A 12,255-nucleotide genomic window follows, 5' to 3' on the forward strand; every position below is an offset into this window, starting at 1 on the left:
CGCCCCACCCACTAGGATAGTGATGGTGAACCTATGACACGCGTGTCAGAGGTGACACACGAACTCATATTTTTTGGTTGATTTTTCTTTGTTAAATGGCATTTAAATATATAAAATAAATATCAAAAATATAAGTCTTTGTTTTACTATGGTTGCAAATATCAAAAACTTTTCTATATGTGACACAGTACCAGAGTTAAGTTAGGGTTTTTCAAAATGCTGACACGCCTAGCTCAAAAGGTTCACCATCACTGGCCTATACTGTGCTGGAAGGAGAAGCAGGCAGGAATTAGGGGAAATCATACCCTGTTTCTTCCTTTCTTCCATGTGATAAGCTTATATAGGTATAACTTCTGGACAGCCGGCTTCTGGCTGAGCAGCACTCCCCCTGTGGAAGCGCACTGACCACCAGGGGGCAGCTCCTGCATTGAGCATCTGCCCCTTGGTGGTCAGTGTGTATCATGGCGACGGATTGTTCCGCAGTTAGAGATGATTCTCTGACAAGTAAGAGCTACAAAATAGATTCCCTTCTACTTTTTCTATGAGTCACACACATAACTAAATATAAGCTTAACTTTATGTAGTAATTGAAAAATTTTCACCTATGCACCGTCCAGTCCACAGGCAGTGTTGGTCGTATCGAGCCACACAGGATTTGCACACAGGGCAATGGAGTGACCTTAGTGGCTTCCTTACCTAAGTGGGCAATTAAGAGAGGACCAAGCAAAAATCAGTCTCTCAAACTGGTAACAAATCACAAACAAAATCTTATTCTTAAATCATAAAGACAGTGGCATGAATCATCCTAAATATCAGACCATCAATTCATAGAAAGGCTCTGGAATGCCTTTGTAATATTTACGACTACATGTCCATTTTGTCAAAGCCATCACTAAAGGGGACCTGAATTCCAGGGCTACCAGCACTGACTAATGGGATGAGGCAGTACCATACAGCACAGTGGGCACTGGACTGAGGAGAAGGTAAAATGAGGTACATTTCTGACTCTGCCAATAATTTGGAGAAAGTTAATTCTCCGTTTAGGCTATAATACCTAAACTGCAAAATGAGAAGTTTCACTAAGTGGTTCTTGGGTCACCATGAGCCTCTGGCTCCAAGTTAGTTTTAACATATGCTCGTGGCAGGAAAAAGCAAACAAAACATACAAAGAGATTTTTAATCATAGGCAATGTCAAGAGATCATAAACATCATTCCCTATATGTTCAAGGCAGAAAATTGTCCTGACAGTAATGCAAAATTAGAACCTGGTAGAAACAAAGGTGTAGAAATATACCGCAAAGATTTGATAAATGTTTACATGAGCAATGTAACCAAGAATTTGCTTTTATTTGGGAAAACATTATTAGGAAAAGGCTCACTCACAAGACACGATGTACAAAATGTCCTGAAGTCCAGACAGCCAGTCTCTGCGAGGGTGATGATATTCTGAAAGATATGCAGTTTGACCTTACATTTGCATTTACTAGGGAATGTATAATGCATGGTCATATACCATAATCACAGCTCTCTCCCCAAACTGAGGTAGCTAGCAGAGCAATTTGGAAGATTTGCTAACACATCATTCTGTGCCTGAAATAATGTAATTTTTTTCAAGGCTGTATTTTCAACCACAGCCAATAAATTAGAATGCACAAAAATTATACCCCCTTCTCTCCATCAATGGCAATGACCTCCCAGTTATAATCTGTTGGAGAAAAATAAACAGACACCCCTAAAAAGAAACAAAAACTACCAGCATACAACAGAACTGATGGTTATAAGCATCAAGAGCTCAGTCTTTGAGGAACATGGGGTTTAGGTAACAAAGATGACACTCTCCCCAATTTCTAAACATTCACAGGCAATGAAAGACATGCCATGTCATCTGACAACTTCATATCTTAGTCAGTAAGGAGGAGGACCCTCCTGCCCCCCGCCAGCTCCTGCCTACTCCATGCATTAAATGAGGGACTTTAATTATATGATCATTATCTAAGCGTTACTATAAAAAAGCAGAAGACCATATCTGCCAACAGAAATTACATCTGAAAAAGTCTTGGTGAGGTATTACTTTAAAGAAATTAAAAATATATTTTTTTTAATTTTCATATAAACAAATGAAAAAGTATGACAGTAGAGAGATATTATTTTGCTGATTCATACATTCCACATTTGATATTATTAGGTGCCAGGCACTAGACAGTCATGACAGAGACCAACATGGCTATGAAGTTCACCTTCCTATTTTAAAATCAGTTACATTACAAAGAAAGCTCACCGTTTTCCTTTCTTCTTCAGAAGCCTTAGTGAAGCCTGGATCCGTTGCCCAAGTCTTATAGAAAAAATAGAGGAAGCCTATCATGCTGAAAATAAAAACAAAATAGAAAGGAGTGCCTGCCTGATGTTAAAGCCAAGTTAAGGAACATATCGGACCTCCCATAATTATGACACAAGCAAATTTCATCGTTGGTGCCTAAGAATCTCTCTTCTCTGCATTCCACCCTCATCTTCCTTTATGTAACATATCCTGCCCCCATAGCTGGCCCCATCCTATGTTCTAATCCTATGGGAATTTGGTCATGGTTGACAAATTAATCCCTTGTCAAATAGTTGAAACCCACATGAAATATTGATAGGAAGAGTTGCAATACATGAAGAGCATCCTGAAGAATGAAAAACATTCAAGATCCAAATAAATTAATCTCTAATGGTATAATGTGGCTCTCCTGAGAGCATCCAGAAAAATATTTTCTGATCATTCTAACCAAATCATTCAAAGAAAAAAGCCACTTGGTTCAGAGATTTCAACTAAAACTATTTTTTTATATATTAAATGCTTGCAAAAATTTCCTACTGCAAAGTTTAATACCTAGACATAAGTGATTTAGGCTGAGTTAATTTAGAAACAAAAGAAACTGCTCTCCCTGCAAAGTGATTATAAGTCAAATATTATTTGGGAAAGGCACATGATATAAACTGAGATAAAAATTGTTTCAAGTGTAAATGAACAGTCCTCACTAAAAAATCTTTGTATAAAAATTAAAATTTTGCTCCAGTAAAATTTTGTGCAGTAATCAACCAATATGCCAGTAATAAACCAATGTCCTTGCCCAATTTAAATCATTATTGACACAGTAGCTGTATTTGCCTTCCAGGGTGTTGCCAAGACGTCTGGTGCCAAACTTCAGAGTAGAAAAGGTGGTCATAAAATAAGACTCTTAAACACTTGCTGCTCAAATTGTGAGCCATGGACCCACAGCAGTGGCTTTACCTGGGAGCTTGTTAGAGGCAAGAACCACAGACTTTACCCCAAAACAGCAGAATCACTCTGTTGTAACTCACAGAAACCAGCACAACCACATCTGGTTCAGGTAGGAAGGAACGAATCTTACTGGTTTAGTTTACTAGTTAATCTGCAGATAGGCCTGGCTTTAAGAAAGAGATAGGGTACAGAAAATTGTGTGAAATTGAATTTTAACAAATATGCTTACTTAGAATTAATTAAGAACACTATATAAAAGTCCACAGATCTTTTGTTAAAGAATCCCATCCTTCTGCTCCCCCCGCCCCAGAAAATCGTGATCAACATATATGACACATTCCCAAAAACACACCAATGAATCATATGATGATCCCTCTTATTAAACTAACTGAATTTCTGCTCTGAATAACTTACAACCCCACCCCCTCTAAGCAAAGTGAATTGCACTCTATCTCCTCACATAAAAGCCAAACATTCCTTGCTTCCATGCCCTTGCTTTGTGTGCTTCACTGACCTCAAATGCTCCCCATCTCCACCACCGCCCCCTTCCCCGTCTAATTATAAAACCACACTTTTAGCATGTCCAGGTTCTAAACGCCTTCCAGACCTAACTTACATCCCCTTCCCTTTGTAGGTCATTCCCTACAGAGGCTTCTCCCTCTTAGCGGAATCTAAGAATGCTTATTCTATGGCACTTATACCTCAAATTATAGTTATTTATAGAGATCTCAACCTTTCCAGTTAGCTTGTGACTCCTGCAGTCAATAAGTTTCTCAACTTGGACTAACTGGCTTTATTTCCTTAAGAATTCTTTAGATACTTCAGCTCTACACTATAGATCTACCCTACAGAAGCCTATTCCTCATGCTCAGTAGTCATGCTCAGTGAGTGCCCATTCTACACAATGCACTGGCTTCCAAATGATAGATTTCCAAATGGGAAGGCAGTGCTCAGGCTAAGCAGCAACATTAGTCTTCACAAAACACTGTTCCTTACACAACATTGTTCCTGGTCAAGTTCCTGTTTATGCTCCTGCCTGCCCTTGTCTCTTTTAAAAGAACAGAATTGAAAACAGAACAAACACACTTCAGGTGTGTGCTGACCAGTGCAGAGGGCAGTGAGATTGCTGCTGTCCTTTGCTTGGACACTCAAAGCCTCGTAACCCTATGGAGAATACGCTGGCTTCCGGGACAGCGCATCACTACCCACACCCGGCTTTTAGTCAAAGCCCCTGGTTCTCGTTCACTTGACCTGAAGCTATGTCATTTCCACATGTGCTTGTACATATTCTCTGAAACCCAGTACAGGACTTCACATGAGTTTATGCCTCTTAAACTTAACTCAGCTATAGCCAGAATCTTTCATCTTTAGTCTTTAATCTTACTTCCCAACTCATCAGTATGATCTTACCTCCTTCACTTGATACTGTCTCATAAAAACCATTATTTCCTGAGCCAAAATAAACTGATCATCTGAGGAGCTAACCTAGAGCTTCCCTTAAAATTAATTTCAACATGCAGCCTTCTACACAGATTTTATTTATAAGACTAGTTAATAATAATAATAATAATAGGTATTATTTACAGAATTCCAATTACGTAATGGGGACCATGGTCAGCAATTTACAAACATCATAGCACAGTAGTCCTTGCTGCCACCCCACTATTATCCCCAGTTTATAGAAAAACTGAGATTCAGTGAAATTAAATAACTTGCCCAATGGTACATAATAAGGAAAAGGGCCAAAACTTAAATTCATGCTGATTCCAAAGATGGTCCTCTTTCCACAGTGCCCCAGACCCTTCCCACATGGCAGCTGTAGAAGCAGAAACCCCCACACAATCCAGACTTGGCAAACTGAGACGAAACTAGTTTAAACACTCAGATGGGCCTTCACAGGGTAGCGCTTTAGTTCATACCCAAGGCAGTTCAAACAGCATTTACCATTCAGCTTGAAAAACACCAATCCGACAGCGAAGTGTGCCACCTACTGACTGACATTCTCCCACCAGTAACAGGCTCATATGGACGCCTGGATCAAATGGCGTTATGCCGAACATGTGAGTAAAATATCCCATCTCGTCAACTACAACATCTTAACATTCTGTCTGGCTATGGAAATCAGTTCTTCTGATGTAATGGCATCTTTTCAAACAGTGAACAGTTTGTAATTAAACTCAGCTGCATACCAAATTCTGCAACTGAGGTTTTTAAACTACAGTGGAATTACATTGTTGTTAATATTGATTCTATAAACCTGAAATAATTGTATAGAATAACTACAGTACTTTTTGTGCAAAAATTGAAATAATGTAGTTGCTCACAATTTTAAAAATTCATCAAGAAACACAATTGTAAAACTGTTTACTCCAATGCCACATGGGTTGGTAAACAAATGAACAAACAAAATCAGCCATCTCAGCCAAACCGGTTTGGCTCAGTGGATAGAGCACCTGCCTGCAGACTGAAAGGTCCCAGGTTCGATTCCGGTCAAGGGCATGTATCTTGGTTGCGGGCACATCCCCAGTAGGAGGTGTGCAGGAGGCGGCTGGTCGATGTTTCTCTCTCATCAATGTTTCTAACTCTCTATCCCTCTCCCTTTCTCTCTGTAAAAAATCAATAAAATATATTTTTTTAAAAAAAAATCAGCCATCTCTTCTCAATAGTATGTCAATTACCCGAGAATTTACCAGCCTTGGGATCTCTGTGCTGTTACTTGATGGTTACGTGTAAATTTAATTATTTTTATATCACATAATGATATCATCTAAGCTTTCATTAAATGGTGGTAATAAGGTTAGTGCTTAAAAAGCTGCCCCCAAATCAGTAATTATGAGACAAAGGTTAAATTAATAAAATCAAATGAACTCCATGGTATGCTGTACCATTCATTTAGATTAAAGGAATCTGAAAAATATTAGCAATAATGCTCAGAAATAAGAAGCACCATTAAAGTAGAAACGTGCTATAATGAAAGTAGATGTATATACTCTAAGAGTTCATATGCCTCTCACTTTACAAATGAAAAAATATTCTTAAATTTGAGTGTATGAATCTCTCCCATAAATACTACTCTTTCTTTTTAAAATGCCATTACCAGAAATAGAAATAACATAGAAGTTAAAGGAATATGCTTAAAGGTACATTTCTATTCACCACATTACTACTTCTCCTACCTGTAAGGAAAAAAAGTTTATAATGGTTTTCTAGAATCCTTGGAAGGAAAAAGGGATCCTGGAAAGAAGTAGGAAGATGGAAAATTGGAGGAAATGCCTCCCTCGTACTGGGAGCTATCAATAGCTATAAACTAAGAAGTAATCCCTGTTCCTACTTCTAGGTGACTAGATTTTGGTCAACCCTAAAAGCACAGCACACCCCTACGCTGGACTTGGTCAGAGCCCTGCTCTTCAAGTGATAAACTTACTTGTTAGGTGAGTTTTGTTGTTGTTGTTGTTTGTAAACCATGGGCTGCCATCCATTAGCAGGCCATGAAAGAATTAAGTGGGCTGTGACCAGCATGTTTTTTAAAAAGAAATCTAATAGGATAAAATAAAATTTCAGAATAAAACACATATTAGGAATACCATTTTCTGAAATGTTTGCTTCACATATGTTTTGGGTAGCAATGTATACTTATTTTTATTGTGGACTAAGAATCACCACCTAGGTTAATAACACTGTATTGGCCACTGCTGAGGAGGCCACATTTCCCCCAAATCCCTCCATGTAGGCCACCTTGGTACCCAGAAGAATTATTAATAACTATAACCGCTGACCAAGTTAAAAGATCCATCTGACCTTGAAGAGAAACTCAATGCAATACAATAATATTTTATGGACCCAAATAAAATAATATTTCATTCTACTGTTTCCTTCCAATGAGTAATAAATACTAGACACCTACTGTTTCCATTGTGTGCTCTGAGATTATTTTCAAAGTTGAGTAGATTTTCAACACGAAACATCTTCAACTAAAATCACTAACTGAATACAAATGTGAGTTGCATTCCCTGGATCTAGTCTAACATCTATATTTCTAATAATGGCATTACTATTTTTTAAAGGCGAAAAGAGATAGGCATTCAAATTTAAGCTTGAAGGATATGAGGGAAGAATAAGATGAACCAAGTCACAAATATCCAAAAAATGGAACTTAGCAGAAAGACCGTTGGTAAGTACACAAGGCACTTATACCCAAACAAGAACCTAAAAGAGAAAAAGATAAACAGGAGGTATTAGTGAAAACAAGTATGACTCACATTAATTTTAGTTCTAAATTCCATTAAATAGTAACAGTGATAATAATGATTCCCTTAAATACCAACAACAGCTTTCACTTACCGCTTACCATGTGCCACTTTCCACAAGGTAATGAGCTACGCATTAGCATCCACCGTTTTACTCATGAGAAAACTGAAGCACAAGGGCTCTCAAGAAGTAAATGTTCTCGTTCTTACAGCTAACTTACACATTACTTCATCCCCAATCACTTTATATTTTCAATGATTCTTTTATTTCTATTGAGACATATCATATTTGTATTTATTCTGGGGGTGGTCACAATCATATGTACAAATAATCCAAAATGCAAATTTTAAATACTTGAAGATTCACCTTCCCATCTGACAAGCTTTCTTCTAGAGCAGTGGTTCTCAACCTTCCTAATGCCGTGACCCTTTAATACAGTTCCTCATGTTGTGGTGACCCCCAACCATAAAATTGTTTTCGTTGCTACTAGGTAACTGCAATTTTGCTACTGTTATGAATCGTAATGTAAATATCTGATATGCTATATGTGTTTTCCAATGGTTCTAGAGGCTTGCAGGCTATTTCTGAAACATACATCCCTTCCATCCCACAACAGCTTGAGAAGCAGCCACTGGACATAAAAAGATACATAAAGGTTAAAAGTGGCACTAGTCATCAGAACACCAACCATCTCACTTGGATATAATAAGAAGCTTGGAAGTCCACACAAAACTTACTCAAATGTTAATACTGTAGTTTCAAAATAAAAAAAAATAAATAAATCTGTCTTTCACATTACATACTCAATATAGTAAATCTATGCATGAATATCATTTACCTGGACCTGTTTTTAAATTTATAGGAGGAAAAGACAACAGTTGATGACAGGCATGAAGAGGGTTTTTTAAAAGCTATCAAGATCATTAGGATATTATGATAAAATATTTGAGAACTAAAATCCCAAACCTAATATGCTGCCAGAATAGGCCATATGGAGCCCATGTAACCTCCAGGGCATGATCTGACTGAGATTGTGCAGCAAAAATGTGTGTGAACTAATTAAGTAGTACAGTGAACTATCTCATTTGTAAAAGACTGTTTACTTCTGACAGGCATCACATAGCAGCCTGGATCAATAAGCAACTGCCCCTGGAGCCTAATAATAGTAGAAGTTTGCAGCTGCTTACCTCCACGAAATTGGGCTCTACAGAGGAGTGTGAGAGAAATAAAAGCAGTATGGATAAAGTGGCCATATGCATTTGTCTCCCATTTGAATTGTGTTAATATGTCAAGCCTGACATATGAAGCCCTCAACTCACTGTTATCAAAAACAAAAGTCTTCATATAGTTTTTTATAATTTAGGTTTTTATTAAAATAAACAAAATCTCAAATACCCCCATCCAAGATCAGTAAATACTACCCTTGCTTTCTCTCTGGAAAAACAAAAAAGTGATGATTATGATACCTGGTGATTTGGTTTAAATTTTGTTTGGAGACTGCGTCAATCTACTTAGTGAAAAATGAATGACTATTTCTAAGTTATTAGCTTTCTGAATAGCAGACAATTAAGAAACTTCACTATTTTCCAGAAATTTGAGCTTTTACTTTATGTTTAAATTCTAATTCATTTCCAGCCAACTGTCCTGCTCTTGAGAGACAGAGAATCCTAAATGGTAAGATTCCTCTAATACTCTGTTTTTCTTATGACAAAAGTAGCATATGCTTATTCCAGAAAATGCTGGCAGGCATAAGAAGGGCAGAGAGGAATCTCATAATCACACCCTGAAGAGAGCAACACTATTTACTTTTAGGTCTTTTCCTAAGGATCATCATTACAGTTTTCTTTCACTCAGGAGAGGTTTCCTACTTGTATGGGCCTTGCATTCCAGGAAACAGTGGTTAAGTGCTATGAAGAAAACAAATGGGGTATCAGGGAAGGCCTCACTAAGGAGGTGGTATTGGAACTTGGGCCTGAATGAGACATCTCCAGCTATGCAATCAGAACATGTCAGACAGAGACCAAGTGAAAGCCAAGGCCCAGGGTAGGAGGAGTTTGATGTGTTCTAAAACCAGAAAGAAGGGTAGAGACAACGAAGGAAGGAGATGAAGTCAGAGGGGAGGAAATGAATTACATAATACCTCCTAGGCAAGGAGTTTTGATTTTTTTCTGAGTACAAGGAAAACCCATGGAGGGCTTTAAGCAGGGAAAAAAGACAGAACCTAATCTGCCTTTTTAAAAGACTATACTGATTGCTAAGTGGGGATGAGTGGAGGGGGGGAGGGTGGAAATAAGAGTTGGAGTCAGGAGGCCAGTTAGGTTTGACCGAGGGTGCCAGTTGTGAAGATGCAGAGAGCAGACCCGATGTAGGCTGAGCAAGAAGGACTTGGTAATGAGCTAGATGTGGGAAGTGAAGAGAAGGGAAGAATTGAGAATGGCATTAATCCAAGGATGATAGCCATTATTCAATGTGAGAAACTGGAAAGGGAAAAAGAGATGAGGGTGTGACAAAATTATTCAGCATTGTGTGTCAGCCATGGTTCTAACCATTGAATGTGTGTTGACCATGAGACAGGCATTGTCAAAATTATTATCCTCATTTTATACATGGAAAAATTGAGGCATAGAAAGGTAAAGCAACTTGTTCAAGGTTGGCCTGCTATATGAATCTAGGCAATCTGACTCTTAACCAATGACTATATGGAACCATCTATAATAATAAATGCATAATATGCTAATTAGACCGGACATCCCTCCAGACATCCTTCCTTCCGGACAAAGCCGCAGTGGGCGGGGGCCGAGGCAGAGGCGGCCACTGCGGCAACAGGGGGCCAAGGCCCTTGCACAAATTTCGTGCATTGGGCCTCTAGTGTATAAATATTTTCCTAAAAATAGAACCACACCATAGTTACTATTTTATAACCTCCTGTAATTTAACTAGATTGTTTCCACCAAATAACATCAAGAACAAAAATAATTAGTTCAAAATGAATTTAGATTTAGAAAAGGAAAAAGCAAAATTTCTGAAAAATAGGCAAAAATGCTTCAAGATGCAAATTAGTTAAAAAAAATCTCCCCATTACTCACCAAAATTACCATTTCAAAAAGTGAGCTAGGATATTTATTTTCAACTAGTTGTCAATTCAATTAAATTATTGTGTTGACCAATTAGCTTTCAGTCCAAACACATGCTACCAAAGTCCTTCCTTCCCAGCAACCCTGAGGATGTTTCTATGTGATAAGTAACAGAGCTCAATAAAAACCTGTAATTTCAGCTAATCAATAATAGAAATAAGCAATCAAATTGGAATGCAATAATCAGCCTTGCAAAGACTAATATACACACCTTGGAAACAAAGATGTCAGAAAAAGCAATGTTATTAGAAGACATCCTTTTAAAAGCCAAGAATCTGAATTGAAGTCCAGTATGTATCCAACAGCCCACATGGTAATCACAGAAAGCATCAGCAGCAGGAAGAGCTATTAAGAGATTCAGAGTTTTAGAACTTTATGGATTTTACCTCCTAAGTATCTAATAATAATTAGTTCATCAGAAGAACTACTTCTTAAACATATAATAACAAGTAATACAATTGCAGAACAGAGTTTTCCTTCAAAATTGCTGATTGATAAATCTGATGTTTGAGAAATTACAAATCTTGGAAACAATCTTTCAAAAGCCTTACATTTTATAAAATGTTACTTACACATACTTTGTTTTGCTTTCCTCTCCATCAAGAAATTGTGGTCGTTTAGAAAAGTGTTCATGATAGCTGACATTTAGAAAAGCAATAATTTCTTTCAAACAATATTATATGTCAGAAAGCATAAACCAAGACAAAAAGGCCACACAAAAATCAATACACCCAAGATTTAATGAGGAGAATATAAGAGTTCCAATCTGGGCACCAGATGGTGCCATTCCCTAATAAAGAGGGTGAGAAGAAACAAGTTTTCAGAAAAGATGAGTTTGGCTTAGCATGTGTGGAATTTTAGATGAATGTGGACACCTAGTGGATATTCAGGAGGCAGTCAGAAAAGCAGGTCTACTACTCAGGAGGAAACCTGGACTTATCAGCATATAGGTGGTAAAGCCATGAACAACATCCCAAGGACTGTGTGCAGGTACAAAGGGGCAGAATCTTGGCCAACACAAATAATTAAGGAGAAAAAGCTAAGTCCTCAGAGGTAACTAAGAAAGAGTGACCAGAAATGCAGGATGAGAACCAGGAGAAAGAAAGGTTCCCCAGAAGCCAGGGAGGAGTTTCAAGACTAGAGTCACTCTTGGTGTCAATGTCACACAGAGGCCAGAGACTGAAACATATCCTCACAAAGTCAGAAGAATGAAAGCCTATGAACCAACAGTGTGACTACCTGCACTGAAGCTGGCACCACATTTTTACAATGCATGACCTTGGCAGCAAACAGAGAAAATATATTCTGCCCTATCTTCTTCAATTTTTACTTCTCTGAGCCATATTCTAAGAATGGATAATTTCAAATAATATCAAATCTTTAAAATTTTTCCAAATTAGATTGCATAACACCAAATGAGCAAATTTAATTTTTAAACAAAAAAGGTAAACTTAAAATCTACAAGCAATTTAACTTCAGAACAGAAATAAGAATTAAATATGGAACTCCAAATTTTAACTCCAAGTGTAACACTCATAAATGAGCCACACTATTCATTTATTCAACAATTATTCCAGAGCATATACAGGGTGGGGCAAAAGTAGGTTTAC

At 37.7% G+C, this 12,255-nt stretch overlaps 1 protein-coding gene across 1 annotated transcript in view; it reads right to left on the reverse strand.

Annotated features, from left to right (window-relative positions):
• ZDHHC13 (zinc finger, DHHC-type containing 13) overlaps positions 1-12,255 on the reverse strand; it is a 40,480-nt gene that overhangs the window by 9,608 nt on the left and 18,617 nt on the right. The window contains exons 9-13 of the mRNA XM_006753982.2: positions 10,857-10,990; positions 7,369-7,469; positions 2,280-2,404; positions 1,385-1,447; positions 603-696 (exon numbers count right to left, since the gene is read on the reverse strand). Of these exons, the coding sequence (XP_006754045.1) occupies positions 603-696; positions 1,385-1,447; positions 2,280-2,404; positions 7,369-7,469; positions 10,857-10,990 (517 nt within the window). The remainder of the gene's footprint in view (positions 1-602; positions 697-1,384; positions 1,448-2,279; positions 2,405-7,368; positions 7,470-10,856; positions 10,991-12,255) is intronic.

This window comes from Myotis davidii, unplaced genomic scaffold (genome assembly GCF_000327345.1).
Source record: "Myotis davidii unplaced genomic scaffold, ASM32734v1 scaffold330, whole genome shotgun sequence".
Lineage (NCBI taxonomy): Eukaryota > Metazoa > Chordata > Mammalia > Chiroptera > Vespertilionidae > Myotis > Myotis davidii.